The sequence below is a fragment of the Acanthaster planci genome, linkage group LG07, assembly GCF_054643075.1.
Source record: "Acanthaster planci isolate LZ-2023a linkage group LG07, COTS_SCS, whole genome shotgun sequence".
NCBI lineage: Eukaryota > Metazoa > Echinodermata > Asteroidea > Valvatida > Acanthasteridae > Acanthaster > Acanthaster planci.
The window spans coordinates 14,772,380-14,795,476 of NC_141783.1; the positions used below are offsets into that span (position 1 = coordinate 14,772,380).

General features: G+C 42.4%; 1 protein-coding gene across 1 annotated transcript; it reads left to right on the forward strand.

Annotated features, from left to right (window-relative positions):
* Positions 1-2,354: 2,354 nt before the first annotated feature.
* fbxl16 (F-box and leucine rich repeat protein 16) lies at positions 2,355-22,907 on the forward strand. The gene is made up of 3 exons (XM_022237876.2): positions 2,355-4,387; positions 16,617-16,765; positions 17,924-22,907. The coding sequence occupies exons 1-3, from the start codon at positions 3,186-3,188 to the stop codon at positions 18,070-18,072; spliced, it is 1,500 nt and encodes a 499-aa protein (XP_022093568.1). The 5' UTR covers positions 2,355-3,185; the 3' UTR covers positions 18,073-22,907.
* Positions 22,908-23,097: the final 190 nt, after the last annotated feature.

Sequence of the window (23,097 nt, forward strand, 5' to 3'; positions counted from 1 at the left end):
ACATGTAAGGGTCAGCTGCAGTGACCAATCATACGCGCCACCCAGACTTTTTTGGTGGCTGAAATTGTCAGGACCTAAGTACGTCCCTGCGATAAGAGGGAGTATAAGTGTGGTGTCGTTCCATTTGAAAAGAGTTGTTATGCAGTAAATCTACATGTGATCACTAAAACTGAATTTGGACACAGTGATTATGGAGGCATGTGGCCTAGTGGTTAGGGTTTGTAGCTTCTGATCATGGGGTCAGGGGTTCAAATCCAGCTGGTGGCAGCATGTTGTGATCGTGGGTAAGTTACTTTACCCCTGTGTGCCTCTCTCTCCACCCAGGAGTAAATGGGTACCTGTGAGGGCAGACACAGTTATGTTTAGCCGTTTACGCTGAAATGGCAGCACCGCGCTAGTTCTCTCCCCATGGAGCTGAGATGGTTTCAGGAATGTTCGTAGATGTGTGAGCCCAATGCGCAGGGATAATAATGAAGCTTTGAAACCTTGTGGAAAACGCATTACAAATTTTGTAAAATTATTATTATTATTATTAACAAACCATTTCTTTCACAGGGCCCAACAGTAAAGAAACATACTTGTCTTAGATTATCTCATGATGAGACATCTTGAAGACTGAGCCCTAGTTTCGTGTGATTTTTTTAATGTTCAATGGATGAGTATTTAATGAGCTTGAGGTATTATGAGTTCGATGAGTATTATTACTGGGCTCATTTACAAGAAAAATTGTACTGGTTCAGTCTCTCGAAGGCCTTGATGAGTTTGAACAGTAGGTCATGGCGTTGACGACTCGTAGAAAATGTAGGCATCGTCTCTTCTCAGGACACTTAAGATTAAGAATAAAAAAACACGGCTGATTGCTACTCAATACTTGTCGGAAGGCTGGTCAACATTTTGCGCGTTTGCGTAGATATGAGTGATGAGTTATCTTAACTCAATTAAATATAAAGAAAAACAGAAAAACAACAAAGACGTCCATTTTCGCTTTGTTAAGGATGAGCTCGGTCAGTCCTCGGTTTGGATTCCGGTGGGTTTTCTCTCACTCTGAAGATGTCCATCCAATAAGTGACAGAAAGTAACGCACGGATGTACATAGCCCCGGTGACTAGACATCGATAGGGGGCCTATGGGTTTCATCAGCGTCGCCCCGGCTGTGTGCCTGATGGCCTTTTTACCATTATCAGTAAATTATCAGAGATTTAGTTGACCTGTCAACATGTGTAAGGAGGTATGGATCATTTGGTCTCTCCACCAAAATAACCCCAGCTAAATGAAACTGCGTGCCGAAAATTGTTGAACGACTTTCCTAATAATTCTAGAACATTTCCAGCAAATGTAGATAAGTCTATTGGACAAAGTTTACCGAACTACGTATTTTCTCTTTTGATTTAAGGATGATTTTGACGCTCGGCATAGTACATGTATGTGTTTAAGAAACATGAAATGCATTCACAATGAACATGAAGAGCTGAAGGACACTGTGGAATCGTAAACCTCGCCTCTTCAATTCAAACAGTGGGATTGTTGATATAGTTATAATGAAGAGAAAATAAGAGCGAGCTATTTTCGTGTTGCGTAATGTTATGTAGATTATAAGCCCATCGTAATATCTGATTGTTAGGCTACGGATGCAGCCGTCAACCGCACACTCATCATATTGGAGAAGGGGGAGGACAGGGATTGGGGCCACTCAGAAATAGATTTCAGTTTCTAGGGCCCTTCACTTACCTTTCCTAACTGATTGCCATTATTTTCCTAGTATTATCTCCAGATTGTGTTCATGTTTCACCGATTCGTGTGGTTGTTGGGGTTGATTTTAGTACAACTAGGAAATTTCAGGTTTTGTAGTAGTCCAGCGATTTTGAAGGAATGTTTGGTGTTTTGTTAATATCTTACCAGACGGGTCTTTTCTTGGGTCATCGCCGTTTGACAAAATCTCAGAACATTTTTTTTCGTTTTACATACACTGTACATGTTATTTGAAAACTTTCTTAGATCTGTTGTTGCATTAGGTTCGATCTTTTGGGTTTATTTTAAGCCTTATAATAATACTTCCCAAAAAAATTGAAACACAGATGAATCAACGGTAGGCTCAGAGTGATCGTAAATTCTAGCATAGAGATAATCTTTTTGAAAAATCGACTGAAAATTGCATACGTCAAATTACACATTTGTTATAGCAGTAAGCGTGCACATAGAAGGAGATTACCAAAAAAAATCGGTGTGTCTGCTCATTGGAGTAGATGTACGTGTTCTCACATCCAGGATTATTAATAGACTTGGCCCTTGATGCAAACCATGCGTTAACCAAATACTCGCCTTGACGTCATAGCCTGACGCGGGCGAAGCGAGTACGCAAATTATCTACCGGCTGCTTGCCAGCTGAAGACGGCAATGAGATAGCGCATGTGAACATGCACATACACACCCGCACGCGACCGGCTCGTGGCCGAATATTCTACGCCGCAGAGAGACGGAGCCATCGCCTATCGTAGCTTCTATGTACTCGCCAGACGCGGGTTGACCTCGCGTGCCCGCCCCACTGCACGGCCCGGACCGCATCATCTGAAAAACATCTTACGCCAACGACGTGAATGCATCCCGCGCGCACGAGAAGAGCCTGTTGTCTCGGCTGTTTGTCACATTACCGAGGAGGATTAACTCTGTCCCCCCCCCCCCCCAACATCTGCTCCTGGAGACAGTGAAATCGGTCAGTTAGACGAAGATGTGTTAGTGTGACAACCTATGGGCAGAGGTTAGTGCATAATTTTGTGTGGTCTTCTTAACATGGAGACAGTACGATCTTAGAGGGAACTAAATTTTGTACATGAGCTGTATGAATGCCGTATATTCCATACATATTGGGCTGCTTGATAGATTTGTGGTTCTCCATCACCGCACGATAGACACACTGTCGTGGGAAACTCCCTCTCTCCTGCCTGATTCATAATCAGGTCGCTCGTATGTACGCATAGTGTACGGGCGTTTTGGCAAGGTGCGGATATTTATGAGCTCGGATCGCGCCTGAAGATCGATCATTTTGTGATGACTAGAGGAATGTCAACTCGTTACTTAACTTCGGCCATGATGATGAGGGTGATGATGATGTAGTCTGGCGGCCAGGGTTATGCTATGGAAAGAGTGCTTTCTCTGAGCTCGCAGACCAGACCAAGCATTGGGGGATAATGATGAACGCTGTCTCGGTGACTAACCCCGATAACAACAACCTTAGCACGACCAGTGGCAAGATAGGTGGCGCGATCAGCAGTCGAACAGCGGCCGAACAGGCCGGCTTGAACGCTGGGGCAACCAGGGCGGGTGTAGTAGGCGGAGACACGGGCGCGGACTCAGGTACCGGGACAAGTCTGAACATTAACCGCCGAGGATCTGGCAACGCCAAAATGAACTCGCCGGACATTGTGAAGCCGGTGGAAGGAAGCGAGACAGTGGGCAAGAAGACTCTTATCAACGGTAGGGCCAAGAGGCCGTCCTTCTGTCGGATGATGAACGCCAAGAGCCTGAGCGAACTCATGCTCGACGATCACTTCTTGAAGAAACTCTTCGCCTGTTTCACCCCTTTTGAGAAATGTGTCCTGCCCCAGGTGTGCCACAAGTGGAAGGATGTCCTATACCAGCCCCAGTACTGGAAGAACATCGTCCCCATCATCCACAAGAGGGACCTCTACGACGAAACGGAAGACGGTCACAAGACGTTCACCTCCCTGGCCAGCTTCGAGCAGCGGGGCTTTGAATCGGTGTGCCTGGTCAGCGTCTCCGACTTGGACATCTGCGAGTTCATCGACCACTGCCCCAAGACGAAGAAGACTCTGAAGGCGATCAGCTTGAAGCGCTCCACAGTCACCGACGCCGGTTTGGAGGTGATGCTGGAGCAGCTGGGTTCGGTGGAATCCTTGGAGCTGAGCGGGTGCAACGACTTCACCGAGGCCGGCCTCTGGTCCAGCCTTCAGCCCCGCATAGTCTCCCTCAGCATCAGTGACTGTATCAGCGTGGCGGACGAGAGCGTGGCAGCCGTGGCTCAGCGGCTGCCCAACCTGCGGGAACTCAATCTCCAGGCCTACCACGTCACCGACAGCCTGCTGGCCTACTTCCCTGCTAGGCCCAACAGCAGCCTGGCCAAGCTGCGGCTGAAGTCCTGCTGGGAGCTGACCAACCATGCCGTGGTCAATATCGTCCAGTGCCTGCCGCAGCTGAGCGTCTTGAGCCTGTCCGGGTGCAGTAAGATCACTGACGAGGCAGTGGAGCTGATCGCAGAGAACATGAGTCAGCTGAAATCTCTGGATTTATCCTGGTGTCCGAGAATTACCGATTCCGCTCTGGAATATGTGGCCTGTGATCTTCCCAAGTTAGAGGAACTGGTGCTAGACAGGTAAAAGTCTCATTTAACTTTTCTTAAATTTGGTTTAATAAAGGTAAAGTGTGTCATTCCCGGTATTAATACCACTCTCATTTTGCCTATAACTTGTAGGCCTAGGGGTGGCCAGGCTTTACGGAAATATCACCTTTTGGTTGGTTTTCCATTTACCTCAAATTTGTTCAAAAAGGACATTTGTCCCGTCAATTTGAAATAGGGTTTTATTTTCATTTAGGATTTAGTAGTACTTGTATTGTTATCTGGTGTTCTGATAGCCGAGTGGGATTTTGAACACTTTGTGGGTTATTTTTTTATTTTTGTACTGTCGGCCAGCCATATGTAGGAAAACCACGAATGTGACGTCAAGAGAGCAACCCCCGGTGCATTACATGCATTACACGTTTATTGACGTAAAGTTCAAGTTTGCTCGACCAAGGTTAAGGAGTGGCCTGCTTTTATACATGGCTATTATTGCTTTTGATTTAAAATTATTTGAATATAAATATCGTCAGGGTCTATGTCAAGACAAATTTAAGTTATTTCATAGCTCGCCAGTTTCTTCACGACATGAATTATCAGTGTGGTGTTTGAGTAGCCCGAAAGTCTCACTGCGATTGATATGCAAATTAGCTATTTCTAAAAAAATACTTAATAGCTACGGACGTGTATTATTTTTGGTTGTAGTACTCATGAACGTCTTGAAAATATGCATCCTAAACATCTCTACGTGTTACGGACTCTGAAGTTAAAGTGCTTAATTTCTTTTCTTTTTTTTCAAATTGCAGTATTTTGAAAATCTAGCGGAAAAGTTGTTTTTGAAAAGCGTAAAAGTACGAAACTAGATTCTTTGCACGTTTGAAGAATTTGCTCTGGAGTTCGGTAATCCGATCCCTGTCCCCCCAATATCAGCACTCTAGTCAGGCATATTTTTTTTCTCCGCCCAAGGCAGCCAGATACAATTCTTTCTGACGGTTCTTCTCACCTGTCCATGTCGAAGGAACCTTATCCCGCGCGAAAACATCACCGTCGGCAAGAATAACAGGCTTTCGTGCCAACGACTTGCGCACGAGACTCCCAAATTGCGTGTGTGTGTGTGTGTGCGGGGATGAGGTGGTGCCTTCAAAATTGAATTACCACTTTCAAGAGAAACACAGTCTCTTGTCAGTCTGGGTGGCGTTTGCGCGCGTGCCTGCGGCCCCTGATGGCTACATTCAGAATGCTGTTAACATGAATCCCCCAAACCTCATTCCATTCCCTCAAAGAACAATATTGATTGGAGGATGTTGCTGGACTGAGTCCCTGGAAACCCCTACGTCACGCAGTGATACTCATGAGTGACGCCAGATACTGCCAACAGTGTTTGGTTACAACTTGTTGCCACGCTCGCCCACGACAGTTGCTTGGTAGACTGTCTCGACGCATTTGGTATATTCATCTGGAGTCTGTCATGATGTGGGAGACGCACGTGTGTCATTGTTGGTTTATGCACATGCAGAATCAGTCAGTGAGATAATCATTTCAAGTCGTAACCAACAATGCAGCTCCACAGCATAGGACAGGACTCCAGTCTAACATCCATCTGGGACGCTTGACACTGAGAATGTTTGTCTTGCTTGAGACGATGTGAAGGCACGAACGCATATAATAACAAAAGCAATGTATGTGACGATTCCGGGGACAGTTCTAGGGTGAGATATCACCTCCCTCTATATATATCCATAGTCTGTTTTGCCAATAAAATAGGCTTGGCAGTAAGCAGCATGATATGAGGACAGTGCCCAGACCCTCAATAACTCACTGTTGTTGTCAAGCAGTTTCCTTTTAAAATAAAAAGATTCAAGAACTGTGTAGTTGGTATAAAAGCGCGCTATAGCAGTTATCTTGATGTATCTTACACGACTTGCATACAGTGTCGACCCCAAATTTTAACTTATCGGCCGGATTTGCAGTGTGTTTAGAGAAAAGAAGAAACAAAAATTTGGGCGCAAAAATCAGATTGTGAAAAGATTGCATTCGTGTGATAGTGTGGGGGGAGTCGGATTGGCAAAGTACTTCTTTCCTCACTTTTCATCTCTGTGGCGATTGGGTTTTCAGTCCCTACCTGAATCCGTGGGTTTTACGCAGAAATTTCTTCCCTGAGGTTTTCCTCCCACCTCTAAAACTATAAGTGTTTCTTACTGTCTCCTGTCTTCTGATTTGCGAAGATGTGGGTCGTTTGGCGGCTGCCTGAGGCGCCCTTGTATGCCAGTGGCTCGACCACGTTTAACGTACAGCGCATATGAACAACATCTGTATGAAAATTGCGTTTTATAAATGAATAAATTATTAAACTATACACTTTACGAAATTTGTACTTATTACATTCTCAGTTTCAAGAAAAAACAAGCAAACCAAATATTGTCGAATTACTCGAGTTGAGCTTGTGGCACTGATCTAAACGTGCAGTACTAACAAACACTTAACACTGATAACCGACTGCTGTTTTCAATCAAGTTTTCCAATAATGAGATCTGAAGGAGAAAAAACCCCACTTAGTCATCCCTAAGCCAACATTGTCAAGAGGGGTTTCTAAGAATAGAATCTTAATGTATTGACGGCAGGAGACTCGCTGAGGGAGGATGAAGATCTTGATTACAGCCGCGTGGAGCAAGCCGCGACTCGTCTCCCCTTGCCGTGCGCTGCCGTGCTGGCCTCCCGGGACCAGAAGCCAGGATGATCCCGGCGAGATGCGTCGACGGCAAATTGGTAAATGAACACCAAAGCGAGGACGCGAGTTGTTTGTGCTGTCCTCGGTGGTTGACATGGAACGCTATTTTTGGCAGTTCGTTGGCATTTTGACGGGCTTCCGTGTCCGAGGAAGCTGCCGTGACTTGACATTGTGTGAGAGATGGTGGCTGTTGCGTTAATTCATCTCACATAGTGATCATGGCTAACAGGACATATTATTTTTTTAGGACTGATACAGCATGAGTTTGTCATAATTTAACAATTGTATAATTTTTTCATACAAAATTGCTTGTAAAATTGTTATACGAGATGTTCGGAACAGGGATTTACTCGGAAACAAAAGAGATTCCACAGTTGTTGGCACTCTTGAAAATCGTTTTCAGAGTGGGATTGTTATGATTTGTAAACTCAGTATACTCTAAAGAATCACACCTCTGTGTTCAGGCGGAAAAAGTTTCTCTCGCATTGTATACACCTACATAATAACGCCCCCTCCAAACTACAATTTCAGAATAAACAAAACTTGTATCTAAAAATGTCAACCGGGCCACATGCGAAGAACTAAAAATAGGCAGTGTCCCCTTTCTCGTCTAGATGTATCCATTACTACTTGTCATAATTTCAGAAAGTATTCACTGAACGTATTAATCACAGCCCAGGGCATTGTCTTCCCTGACAGATTATGGGTAAACACGACACACGTTTCCTCTTACTCCAGCGACTCTTTTTGATATTGTTCTTGATCAATCATTAACACGCGCCAGCAACACTCTGTTCTGCTGTCTTCTTTTTTCATCCTCCCGGCGTCCTGACGGATATGGATATGACGGATGCCATGTTTGCTGCAGTTGGCGACCGTCCGAAATGTCACACGTGGTTAAAATGTCACCAGGGTTGACGGCGTCGACCATTCTTTCCAATGGGAAAGGAGCGAGCAAAGGGGAAAAAGGCGTGTACACAAAGCAAGTTCCACTGCCAAGCCCAAATGTAAATGTAAAAGCGCGTTTAATATTATAAGTAACCTCGTGGACTTGGCAGTTTGATGCTACGAGCTGCATATACATGAACGCTGCTTTAAACTTGCATTCTCTTCACGGTTGTACAAGGTCGGAACACAGCCCTCTTGTTTTGGTGTAAGTAGCATTTCACAAATATCACGTTGGAGACGACAGTTACGTCGGCCACTAGACATAAAGACCGTGTCTTGTCTTCAAAGAGAGATAATCATGTCACTGTATGTGGCTCCTATCAAAAATGGCGCCAAGCCGCGGTTTCTAATTATTTCATGTGACTGTTACATTCTCACATAGTCAGAGAGGGGCTATCGCCCCCATTGTCTGCATTTGAGATAGGCCTACGCTCGGTCTGAATATACTCCGCAGTACACTATATCATTATAATGACTATTCTGCCCCATGCTAGCATCCCAGTAAAAACGAAAGTCCTCATAATACACGTTTACCAGGTAACTTCAAAAGCGATAAGGACGTTGGATGCAGTGATGGTGGTACTGGAATGGACAGAACGATCGTTTGGACGGTGTATGTTTTGAATCTTGCGTTCAAGGTGTGGCGCGTGCCCGGCACGTGTCGAGGCACCCGACTGTGGTTAACGAGGCGTGCACTTTTACCGCATGGATTATGTTCTTACCGGGGCGAGACTGTTACCACACAAGTTATGGTCTGTAATGCTTTGAAAAGGGTAATCCCTCTTCTGTATGGATTCTTGAGGAATATTTTTGTGTCGTGTTCAATCATGTGTGCGCCCGTAGGCTCTGGAAAAATTGCTTGACGGACTGATGAAATCAGTTTATGTATAAAGCAGGATTAATGATAATTCAAGATTCAAAATGTCCCCGCAAAATTTTATCTATTTCTCCGGCAAGAAACCAACGTGGTAGTAGGTTCCAGATGTTAGTTGCGCAACACTTACTAGGCTTATTGATATTAATATTCGTTATTTCGGTCACGATGTCTGTTTCCCTTTTGTCCATTGCGTTCGATAAAAACACAGTTAACACCTTCATGCGGCAGGCAGTGTTTTCTCACCTGCCAAGGAAATTGCAACTGACTACCACGGTAAAATGTAACCATTCATTTTGGTGACACTCGTGGACGACCAGAGGGGGATAAAACAGCCGTGGGTACCAGTTAGCATCGCGCATGGATTTAGCCCCAAACGCCAGTAAAGCAGGTTTAATGTGGAAACGCCCCCATTGGCAATACTGATGTGTTTACAGCCGACCAGATTGGTCTTTTCTCATGTGCTGTAAAGTCACTCTACCAAGTGAAAATTCTCCCAGGAAAATGTCAAGTTGTGCGCTCGGTGACGTCATGGGGATTGGGCTATCTTTGGATCTGTTCTACCCGCGAGGAGGCTGCCGTTGTGTGGTCTCGTCTGCGTCTGTTGATGCGACGTCTCGGTGGTTTCGAGAACACAGAATTGCCGAGCGATTCTGGATTTTAATTTCGGTGGTCACTTTTACACGGAAAATGAATTAACAGGCAGACCTGACTGATTCTGTTCTTTTGATATTTGAGTATGAACAACAAAAGAGGAAAACCGAAACCTTACCCAAGTGTTCTAATTGTGAAATTATTACTGTGTTAATTGACGCACGCCGGGCTGAACCACATTAATAATTCATAAAGATTGTTACAATATTCTAATTGCAATTTTCAAATTCCAATTTTTATTTTTAAATTTCTCAAAGTACAGACAGATGCACTGGCCATTTTTGTTTGTTCATAATTATATATTTTTTCATTAAAAAGACACCTTGAAATAACATAAATGAAATTAAGACCCTTTTCCTAACCAAGTAAGGTCACAAAATCGGTAACATAAATTCGTTTAAAAGGCCCATACAATGTAGTTTTTCTTTGATGCAGTCCTTGTTAATGCAGGTTTGTGTCTTACCCATCGAACTTTATCGTTTGGTTGCCAGCTTTTTTTCCTTCCTTGCAGTTTAAAGGCATTTTTGGCACTGTTTTATGCCAATGCAGTCTGAATAACGAAAGGGTTATGTCATTTCATGGAAAATCTCACTGTTACAACTATTTCTGCTTGGAAATTTATGAGAATTTTTGTTTTTGGTATTCTTCTGTCGTAAATTTATTTTTATGTCTCTTTGCTGTTTGAGAGCATAAATGAAGACCAGTGGGCAATTTTTGTGTTTTATACTACTTGAACAAAATAAAAATCGATAATGAACAGTGTCTGGCTACAGTGACATCACCCTTATCAGCAACACCGCCCCCATCAGGAAAGCGGTTACGGAAGTGCGCTTTTGTATTGTAAACCGGGAAGGAAAAGAGTCCTCCAGCAAGTTGCACATTTTCAGTTGGAAGTGTAATGTTTATTTCATAGTACCTGTGAATGATTTTTCTTTTTAAAATATATTTTGTCGTGGGAAATAAAAAGTGCTTCTTGCATGCCACGGCGCACTCTTGGCACATGTATAGTAATCTCAATGTTATCGCTGAAATTTCCGCTATGTACTTCAACGCGACGTGATTACAATAAAGATTTCTTTGTGTTTGTATATACGACCGCATACACCCACTCCAAGAGCATTAGTGAGAAATTACCGCTATCGTCTTCCACCTGATTTCCCTCTGAAATGAAAGCATCCCTCCGAAAATCACCAGTAATCCAAGATGAATATTGAAGATGGCATAAACACGTGGTCCGCTTATGCGCGAACTGACCTTTCGCGACTGTTGTTTGTGACGAGACACTATATCCAAGCAGACGTGATGCATTTTACTTCTGATAACGATGAACGTGTCTTAGACAAAGCGCTTACTTATGTACGGTAGGCGTGCCTTAAGTTTTCCCATGATTTCGTTTTACCCTTTAATGTTTCCGCTTCCCTGTTGGTCTTAATATTGAGGCATACGAGGCCTTTTCTTGCTCTTTTTCACGTTGTCCCTTTTAAAAATTCGTTCACACTGAAATTTGCGCTCCACTGCGTTCCATTCTGTTCAGCAGAGCTCCGGCCCCGACCCATACTGCTCTACCCTGCCCTTATGTCAGACCTTTGGATATGTTGCTCCTCATTTTGGCTGTCTGTCCTCATAGACCTCCATCCCAGACTGTAAATAGTCTCCGCAATCGGCTCTGAAACCCTGTATAAAGGCGAATTTCCATATAGGGTTTTTTGGGTGCGTTACGGATACGATGTGCTCATGAATTTTACTTTCACGGACACAAAAATCAACTCCATTAACATAACACACGTGTGCGTTGCGTTCGGCCGTCAAAATCGCTCCTGGGCGATTTTGACGGCCGAACGCAACGCTTGGCGCAAGTGTCGACACGCATTATGGAAAGGCGCCTTAAATCAGCCATTTTACACGACAGGTGTTTCCAAACACCAGTATTAAGATCTTTCCAGTTGTAGCGGAAACATCCGCCTTATTTTATTTATCACCTGACTCGCTAATTAAATTGTTTCAACTTTAATACGTCTCAGAGTAACTTTTCACTTGGTCAGTTTAAAAGACTTGTACATTTATCCATAGTCTGACTTCAAAAGTGCACCTGACTGCAAACATTTAACTGCGCTTATACATTCACAATATTCTAACAGCAACGGTAACTCGTCTCTTCACACCTCACACAGTCGCTCAGCGTCAGATTCTACTTTTCAGCAATCATGTAAAAATAATGCCAATTCCAAGAACGCATCCAGAACTGAATAGTTAATCATGGCGACATCACGAGCTCGTGTCTTACTCCAGCTCTCGGCGATATGCTTACAGGCGAATGCTTCCGGAACGTATGTCGTACCAGGCGACCAGACAAGACAGGAAACCAGTGTGTCTGACGTTACAGAATGACGTCAGCAAAACGTCACCATAAATCTCACGCCACAGAGCTGTGGGCCGATCGTATGGTTCGAATATGGAGTCGAAGAGAAATTCCAGGCTGTTGCCTGTCCGTAACGATCCATTTCAATCATTCTGGCTTCTGTTTTCGATATGGCCCTCAGGTGAAATTCCTTAATATTGAGAAACGTTCCTTTATAAAAATGTCCTGCATACACTGAGATGTGGGATAGTTTGGGATTAATGGTGCAAAAACCCTGCAATTGTTTCGACTTAACTAGTTCACAGTCTCACACTAAATATTATCAAGGACATACAATAGGCTAAATGTAGGCCTTATACATGAGGCAACGCATGAAAAGACAGTTTCTGTCTTGACAAGTAGGCAGAGGACAAGGAAAATAACAGTATTGTTGACTTGAATTATACAAATTGCAACACGAGCAGCAGAATTTGTTCGAAAATATAATGATGTGTCTATTATCTGAAAGTTTGACAATCTAGTTTGAATGGTTCAACAGAAACAGATACAGCGAGAAGTTTGGACTCGAAATTAAAAAGTCACTGCGCATGACTTTAAGGTGCACACAGTCACTACGCATGTCTTTAAGGTGCACACAGTCACTGCGCAGGACTGAAGGTGCACAGAACGATGCAACCAACATGCGCATTTGAAACTCGGGAGACAAAAGGAAAAGACATCAATTTCCTACAGGGTCCAAATTTCACTTGACATCCTTATCTCAGGCATTGCCAGGGCAGGGAATTTGACTAGCCCAATACATTCGATTACGGGCCTCGGATCCTCTCGCATTGCATTAGAAAACCTGAAAAAATCCATCATCAACTTCTAGTGAACTCCAGAGAGCCCCTCTTCGTCTGAATAATTATCCAGAAGCCATGAGCAGGGTGCCAGTCGATTTCTGTCTCTTTAATATTGAAGACACGTCATTATTTCCCCTCGTCATTCTGAGAAATTAATGATTTTTGTGTGGGTTGGATGGCGTTTGTTTGTTTTTGCGTTCAGAATGTTTGCGCTTATCTTGTCCCCATCAAAGGTTTCATAATGATGTTTCCCATGATGACTGATCCGAGAATTTAAAATGGTCCTTATGCACAAGTAGGATAGGTCGTGCATATTACCCGAGTTATTCGTTAAATCCTAGCCACAAAACGAGAAGTACATGTAGGGCCTACAATACCCCACCCCCACATACACCACGTTCATTTCACTCTGGCCTGCAGGGCGACATGACACATTGAGATTCATTGAAGTTCTGAGTCACATCTTGAGGACACGGGTATTGCCCATGTCGTATTCAGCTTTTGCCTTTCTAGGTTTATACCTCTTGCCTATAAATCAACGTCTTGTGCTTAGCAGGATACGCGAAAAACAGCTACACATCAAACGGACATACTGTCGCACCTGAGCTGTCTGTCTGATGGGCACCGTTTCAAGCCGATGTAGAATGGTTCCCTGCGCCAAAATATAAAACGATCTCCGAAATAATTTTGTAGCGATGTCGTGCTCCAAGGTTTTTTTCTTATTTCTCCCTTTCAACATTTTAATTGAAAGTGTGTAAGCTTGCTGGTATGGATTACCTTCCACAAGAAATTCTTCGAGGACGCTGATCTTGGGTTACACCGAGGCGAGAGGATTTCTCACCTGCTCGGACGAGCCGGTGCCGGTAGGAAGGGTCGTTTTGCAGTGTCGTTGTCCCCTCGGGAATGACATGAAACGAGCTGAAAACGTAACTGTGAGAAGTGTACGTGAACCTTTCACTGCATCATCTCTCGTTCAGGAAAAAAATCAACTAGAAAAAAAAACCAGCAGACTAGAAACTAAATTTGCGCATGCTTTTAGAGTATTGGTAACTACATATTGATACTGTCGCAGTCGGATGAAATCAAATGAAAACCGGTAACGAAGTACGTTCCATCAGTTAACATAATCGAAATCCTTGTGAAGCCGTTTGGCAGCTCGACTTATAGATATTCAGTTATAAGTCATTCAGACATCACATTTTTTTTCTTCTTCAGAAATTACAGAGTAAAGCTTAAGTGGTTCAAACTGTGACCATTCACCACAGAGTAGTTTGATGACGTTCGTCTTGTTACTACTCGCTTGTGTTTTATTGTAATCTGGACGAGCCATCCAAACCTGGGAGTGCAGTTTATTTTTTCCGAAAGTAATTGGATTAAGGATGACCTAAGTTTAGTCGAGCCACAAAGATCCCCTATATTATTCCGAATAAAAACTTGACCAAACCGTATTGACTGATGCAGATTGAGTGATGACGTCACTCTAATTGTTTGACCAGATGGCCATTAAACCAATTACAAATGGCTACCACGGCTAATGAATGTACCGATTGAAATGCTAATTGACCGCTGAGGTAATCGAGCCCACGTGACACGAATAAATTCGCATAAAATGGAACCACAAACTGTACAGTGCAAAATTCTCCGTATTACATGAAAGTGAGCTCTTTCCTTCACACCTCTCCGCTTTGGTAGGCCTGCAAAAGCCGAATGAAGTACATTTTATCTTGTGTAAATGTATTTCAAGAGGTTGCACTTGGAGTATGTTTCAGACGAAATTTACAAGAATGAATTCAGGACGAGCTAACCGAAGTCCACAAGAGCAAGTTGTCTTTTTAACCGTATTCTCAATTAATTTGTACAAAGATTATTATGGAGAACTGAAACGATAAGGAATGTCGCATTTACTTCAGTTGCGATTTTCAAGAGCATATTTAGGGGGAGACTGATCTCTAAAACAAATTTTTGCAATGCTTAAGTTTTTATGCTTCCCCCAAACAATTCTTAACCAAAAATGGTTGAGAATTAGGATATTCTCTTCGGAAATGTCATTACAACGTCATTACATGTCTTCTTCATTAGAAAGCTAGGGAGGAATCAGTTTTGTGCACTAATGAGATTGCCTTGTGAATAACCAGCAGTAATCGTCCGGCTTGATAATTACTGACAGTTAAAATCCTCGTTACTATGGGAGATAGAGAGCATCGCTTCTGACGTCACTTAGCAACCTTGAAGCTTGCCCCTTCTCTTGTAGGTTTCTGCAAACCGATAGCGAATTCACTTCGTCGGGGAAGGCACACAGAATAATGGCATGTTCACCTGTGGACATGTTTCTCTCGGAGAAATAGCTAAGAGTCACAAGCTTGCATAATGACGGTCTGTCAGTTTTCCCATGGCACTGCGACCACGTTCAGCGAACTGAGTGCGTGCTTCCATATAGAAAAATGTCTCTCCATTAATTTGTACAACGCACGATCCGTGGTGCCGACAGGACACGAGCATTAATTTTTACTGAGTGAGCCCGGGTGTTTCGTGTCGCCTTGTATTTTTAATCAGCCGTTATTTACTCGCTGGAGAGGCGATCACGTCTGTGAGAGTTGGAGAGTTCACGATCGACTGTAGGCTAGGTTATCAAGATGAATCGAGGGCTGTAGGCCTAATGTACGGCATTAGGACAAGGCGTGCGTTCCACGTTGTACAACAAATGTAGGACGTACTTTTCTAAGGCGAGGGACTTACCGTACTTGTCCTTCAAGATGGCGGATGGAAGGTTTCCTGGAGGACTGTGTATACTGAAAAAACTAAGTGAAAAAAATGACACCAAAATCACTGAAGACATTGTCCATTGGAATGGTCTGTTAATGGGAGGTTATTCCGATTTGTTTGCCTGGAGGGAATTTCTTGCACAGTTTTATTAGGGCGTGACGTATAATAGTGCTTCATAGCCACAATCATGTACATAAACTTGTAGACTTTCGTTCTAATAGACAGTAACTGATTGAAAAGACTCAAAATACACAAAGATGCTTCTTTTTCACTGCATCATATCAGGGGTTTTTTGGCACTCTTCACACGCATTAAGTACCGGTAGGCATGTGGTAAAAGCCTGAAATAAAATAAACACGAGGCATTCATGTATAAAGTTCGATGGCTCTGAAAAATATTCTGCTGACACACACGCGATGGGACTATTTGTCGTTTGTTTATGGGGACAAGAAAATAGGGTAGGTATATAGCTGAGATTATTCCTGTCACGCATGCGCATATTGACCGCTTGATATTCTCAACAGAAAGTACCGTGCCTTTCGTGGCTCGTTCGGTTGGACTGATGAATTTGCCAACGAAAAGCGGAAAAGCTTTAATGAAACCAAACGGCTGTTCGTGTGTTTTCTGGCCCCACCAAGGCGTGCCTTGGGAAAGGTATGGCATGATTTCGTCTGCCTTGAAAGTCCCCAGTTGTGCTTGGAGCGTAATCCGAGAAAAAAATGCAGCTTGGTGTGGGGCTTTGGGAAAAGAAGCCCTTGAAATTCAAACAGAGAGTATTGGAGTGAGGGGAATAAACACTTCTTGTGTAAGCAAATAAATTAGAATGTTGAGCGTTTGAAAATCATAGAGGTAGAGAAAGTACATTCTGCCTGAATTTTATCGACGAATAACGGGGATACAAGGAACCGTGTGAAATTAAAATCACAATAGAATAAATTACGAAGGGATTTTTTTAAAATTTCCGACAGAACCAACACATTTTCGCTATATTTCTGAAACACACCATCCCCTGTGATTTGTTGTTTCCTCTTTTTAATTTGGAATACCAGTGCCAAAAGTTTCAAATATTTTTTAAAACGATTTTTTTTTGGGTCCAGATGCGTTCGGATAACGGACACAGGCATCGGCTTCCTGTCTACGATGAACTGCATGAGGGCGCTGTATCTACGCTGGTGTTGCCAAGTGCAGGATTTTGGCCTGCAACATCTGTACAATATGAAGAGTCTGGCCATCCTCTCCGTTGCAGGTGAGATGCATGATTGATCACGCCCGTGCACGGTGGGTCCGGGGTAAGACTATCTGACCAATCATCCCCCCTACTCACGCACCCCCTCCCCCACACACATGCACACGCGCACCCACACAAGGCGTAGTCTCCGACACCGGTCCCCCAACGTGCAGCCTTACTGGATTTTGTTAAACTAGACTTCATCACTGACAGTGCTCACAGGATTAATCACAAATTCATCCATTAGTCGGATCAAAAGTCTGAAATGCACATGGCAATGTCCTTGCCCCACCAGAAGAACTTTAAACTTGAAAGCTTCAGTTGCACGCATACAGGAGTCAACCGCATCACCAAAATGATGAGCCCCTTTAACACCTCGAACATCATTGCACCACGCGCGAAACTCTGACAGCCATTAATCCCATAGCCTTACACATGCACTGCGCTCGAACGGGGATCCTGATTAAAAATATGCTATTAACGTTAAGTGCTCGAAGAAGATGAATTGAGGGCCGATGAAGGTGAATGAAGCGTGAAACTGTCTGGATCTGTCAACTCATGTTGAGATCCTGTGAAAGTACTCTCAACATTTTGAATGTAATTTTCTTTTTTTATTCGAATGCTATTTCCGCCTCTTATCAAAAGTCTGAATACGTGAACCACACTTTCTAGTTTGACGGCTTTATTCTCACCATCTTTTTATTCATTTATACAATGGATGGACCCTTAAAAGGGTTCCCTGGGCACACTGCTCGAGGTATGAATGAACATTTCCCCAGAAACAGTTCAGATCATATCTTGGAGAAAAACAAGGATCGGGCATTACTTGGAGTTCTGTCCAAATGTAGTATGTTTAGCACACACACACACACAAACCTGCTAGAATGTCCGTTGGTCCTGCATCAGGTAGGCCTACATGTAGTTAATGTAGCGGTGAGTGGACAACAGGCAGAAAGTCGAGTTTTCTCCCAGCACTCAACAAGCCCACGTAGTAATGAATACATGCACATGTACTTTAAAACAAAAAGAAAAAAAAAATAAGGCGGCAGTAAACCTCCTGTGAAAAAGGAACTGTAACAAAGAGGGCATACCTTCTTAAACCAATTCTCTGCTCCCTGGCATTAATGTTTCCTCTCTACACTCTTTCATTGATAACATTTCGATTGTTTCCTCTAGGCTGTCCTCTGCTGACGGCCGCTGGGCTCTCAGGCCTTGCCCAACTCAAGAATCTGGAGGAACTGGAGTTGACCAACTGTCCCGGCTCCTCACCTGAGCTACTGCAGTATTTCAGCCTCAATCTTCCCAAGTGTACTATTGTCCACTGATCAGGGCGGGGTCAAAGAGGTGGAAGGTGGAGCCAAGGGGGATCAGTCGACTGAGAACCCAAGTGGGCGTGACCAACAAACTGTCCCACATCCTTTACTCGGCCTACTGTATAATTTTTTCCTCAAACTCTTCGAGCATGCCATTGTCCATTGATCAAGGTGGGGCCAGTGAAGTGGAAGGTGTGGCCCAGGGGGTGGGTAAAAGAGACAGAACGTGGGAATGGCGACGAACTGTCCCGGCTTCTCACCTGTGCTGATTAAAACTTCAGATTCAAACTCTTCAAATGTGCTATCGTCCACGCGGTTTAAAGGGGACCACTGGGCGGAGCCAAGGGATTAAGTGGTGGGCGGGGACAGAAGGTGGGTGTGGCAGAAGGTAGGTGTGGCCAAAGGGTGGGGTCAAAGTGGTAGGTGGAAACAGAACGTTAAAATGGGCGTGGTTGCTTTTCAATCCATATCAATTAGTGGCGTTTTGCAGTAATTTGGCCATTATGCTGCTGTGTATTTACACGGATGGGACAGGGGCGTGGTGGCCAAGAAATGGACGTGGTAGGGTAAGAGTGTACATAATGTACGTGAAATAAGCCTTAATTTACGTTGTCGGATTCAACTTTTTAAGTTAGTTAACTTGATATGGGGCGGGGAGAATATAAAGGCGGGTCGGGTGTGGCTGCCGAAATAGCGCTGGTTTTGGCACCTTTTTTCAGCAGCTCTGACGTTATTGGATGTGAAAGTAAATTATTTTATGTTAAAGAGACAGATGCACCAGTCTAAAGCTCCGGTAATGCTTTCTAAGCACAGCTCAGCACATGGTAACAGCTTATTATGATAAGTATTGGTTACGATGCTTTAGCATCTGCGATTTAGTCCTAGAATGGAATGTAAATCAAAAAATTAAGTCGGAGAAATCGTGCATGTTCCAATCGGTGTAAGTGCAATGTACAAGTCTCGTCTTTTCACGTGCAACAGGTTCGAGAACCCATCACCCTTGAGCAATGGATAGAAAATGAAATTCACTATTTGGTGCATGTCAAGAATTTCTAATTGACCGATAAGCACTTGTACTTATTTGAGAGGCTTTCATTTAGAATAGTGTCTTGCCGTCGGTGGGTTTAATGCTTTTTGAGGATGCAAATGTCAGAACGATCGTTTTCATTGTAAATATATAATAATCGATCACGCTGAAGTGACCTTTGTTAATATTTCAAAATAATCGACGAAAACTGTAAAACAGAGAGACACTGCAATTGTATGTAGGAATGTTTAGCAACTGCTAAGGCCGTTGATTGATTGATTCATTTAAAGTTGGACCAAAATTATTTCGGTAGTTTTGAAAATCGGTGTAAATTGACATCAGTAGCTCACTGGCCAGTGATGTAGATTGTGAATGAAACCTACATAGACTAGCGTAGGACATGTGGTTCTTGTTTTGACAATGGAACCGTCAACTTTGGAATGGACCCTGGAGCGGCGAAACGTTTACAGGAACGTTTAATATCTGATAGAAGTATTTACTATCTAGAGCACATTCGTACCTAGAGAATTTAGCATTTAACATTAAACACTTGGTGAAGGAAGCCTTGTAGTTAACATCACACATTAACCAAGTCACATGAAAGCTTTGTTCATGATGACGCTTAATATTGAAAAGGCTGGACCTTATTAATCGCATTATTTGTGCACTTGTCAATTTCTCCGGGGAAACGGAGGGAAGAGCTGGACTTATCGGAGATCCTCACGTATCATCTAATTGAATAAGTTTAAGGCTATAGTTTTTGAGTAAATGAACAATTATTGCTAGAGCTATGTACATGAATATCAAATTTATTTGAGAAAATTATGTTAGATGTATTTAAACGTAGAAGCATCTACTAAATAGATATGTATGTTAATCATAAAGGAAATGATATCGAGAGAGATTTGAAACTTTTATTTATTTATAGAAGGCATTGAAAAAAAGTTGCTTGAACGGAGTTTATGCGAAAAGGGAATTCTTTGTGGACAGATCAATCAGTATGTAAATTTCTTCAACATTTGCGTTTATAACTCTACTCTTTATGACTGGAAGTAGTTATTTTGTACTCATTTCATGTAAAGTCTTTCAGTTTTTGTTTAATTTCAACAATAACAGCTGTAACTGTAGAGGAAGCTTATCTTAGTCAAGAAAAAAAACCCAACAAAATGGCACTACACAATTGATTTTCCAGGATTTCCTCCTTACATACACCGCAAGTTTCATTTCAGCCGAATTTGCATTCAGTTCGGTTTTTAATTTACAATATGGAAACCTCCATGAATCCATTTTTTTAAGAAAAGTGAACACTATTCTTTTTAACTGTCTAAGAAAATTGGAATTTCCGGGTAAAATTATGAGATTTTTCTATCACGTTTGTCATGATGTATGCATTGTTGTCCTGATGGAAAAAGTACCATTTCTTAAAATCTGAGGGTGTTGAAAGAATGCCCGATCAAATACGATGATACATAGTTAATTGAGTGTTAAAAGTTACCTATGTAAAATGTAATGAATATTTATAGCTAAACTTCAATCAACCAATGAAGAGAAACTTTGCAAAGCATGCAAACACAGTTAACACGACCCACTCATTTCATTCTTATGCATATTCATGATTTTTAAACCAATCAGAAATGTAAAAAACATAAAATGGAGAGGCGTGATGGCATTTGTATTTAACTGAAACATTTCCGTATGTGTAATAGAAAGTGAATAAAAATAAAATCGCTTTAAAAACTTCGTAAATTCAACTGATGTCACAAAGCATAATGTCAAAGTCACTGAATTATTACGAATACTTCGGTAAATGTGTTAAACCTGTGCAAATGGTATGAATATTTATAATAAGCAGTTAATCCATGGCTTCTGGATCAGTAACGAACCTCTTCATTACAAGTTCATAGAGAAACACTGTAGATGTGGGAGAAAAACAGCACAGGAAAGTTTGGCAGACGGTCTAATTTGGAGTGACCTAAAATAAGGAAAAAACCCATACTGACTCCATAGTGTGAAAAAAGACCGAGACATCAAGGGTACCAACTGACCCAGTCAGCCAGGGTAGCCGAGATTCAATCGCAGATAGCAAAGAGATTTCAAGTAATAGGCCTACTTTAAAGTTGCCAGTTACAGCGTTAAATTAAGGCTATGTGTAACCCAATAAAATCCCACTCCATGTAAACTAAATATGTATGGTGATAAACTTAGAACAGGCTCTTCCCTATTTGATAAGCGGTCAAAATTGCGACCAAAATGCATTACAGCAGCTAAAAAAATTTTTGAGGCAATTAAATGTATGAAAAGTATATGTATACTTATGCCCTATTTACCTGCGGAGATAACTAGCTACATACATGTATATCTGTGTACTCAAAGTGAACATGCAGAATTTGATTTACTTAGAGCTGTCCAATTCTGAATTTATTATCGAGAACTAACGGCACAATCAAGGGATAAATTTGTTTCAATTTATTCAGTTCAGATACCTCATGGATTAACCCTAACACTCCTCAGTCCTCCAACAGGTGAAGGATTGAGGAGGGTTAGGGTTATCTCGAATAGTTCCTGCCACAACTGCATACAAATCCCATATACGGTTTGATGATACCACCGTTGTTCTAATCTTATCAAGAGCAAAATATTCATTTTGTGGCATTTTGGCTATGGGGGGGCGTTCTGAACTGCAGTTATTTGTTGCTTTCTCAAGTGCTTCCAAAAAGAGAAAAACTGACACAGTCCAGCAGTGGCGTCACTATGGGAGGGGGGGGTACGTGCCCCCCAACGGAGGCCCATGCCCCCCCCCCCATTTGAAATTTTGAAATGGACATTTATGTCCATTTATGTAGGCGTTTAGACAGGCACCTAGTTCAATTACTTTCAGTGCCCCCTGAAAAAAAATTGTGCATCCCCGGGTGCCCCCTCAGCTGTATAACCCTCATTACGCCACTGCAGTCCAGCCTAAATTACAACATGCCTCATTTCGCGAGGAAACTTTGTTATGTTGGACATCAACAGAGACCATGGCTGTGGTTTGGTTCCTCAGGTCACCCCTTCTACAATTACTCATTATTGACTTGTTACCTGACTCTTCTCTTTCAGCTCCTTCGTGGTTTTTAGGAATTTGTGTCAATAAAAATACTATAGCGACTATGAGTGTGTGATTTGTATGTCAAATGTGATCATGTTGTATGCATGTTATTCAGGAGTCATGTGCATAATTCATGTCAGGTCATGCATATTCATGATCTGAGGTTATTTAATTTACCAACTTGAGTGCTGCCTACTGCATTACGTGCTGCATTGCATTAAGGTTATTCTCAACAAAATATGACTTAATTTGCTTTGAAAGCAGAAAAACACCAGTAAAAGTCAAATTTATTTTACTTATGAAATTCACAAGGAAGGAAAAAAAATGCTTCCTCAAAATTTCACTAAGTTGAAAGTCCTTGTTGATGTTTTTTGTTGGCATTGCATAGGTTTGACAAGATTCCATATTTGTTTAGAGAAGGTAATTCAAATACAGGTGTTTTTATTTTGAGATGTTGGTTATTACAAATTTTGATGGAATGATTAAAAAATTGGTGTTATCAATAATACAAACAAAAATCCATTTTAATCAAGAGCAAACTGGTTTAGGATAAAAGCCTGCTTAATGCCATTGGTTGAGTTGTCTGCTTTGCGGCAACTGCAGATCCTCCTGTTATGCTATTGTAATTCCTCAATGTTAATGAATGTTGGAGCTGGAACCGCGTGCTGTGTTATGTGTCACAAGTGAATAAGAAGAATAAAATTGACCACGTCCTGTTGTTTTCAGCAAACTGAAGCTGGCTCTATGATCTTATTTGGAGTCTTTGTGCCAGGTTTTTTTTTTCACCAGAATTGAAGAGGATCTGCCCAATTACAAAACCTGAATTAAACACGGCAAAATTGAATTTAAAACCAAGCAGTTTCACATACTCATCTGCTTTGTTTTTCCCAGTCATCCCCCCCTTTTCTTAAGTCAACAAAGTATT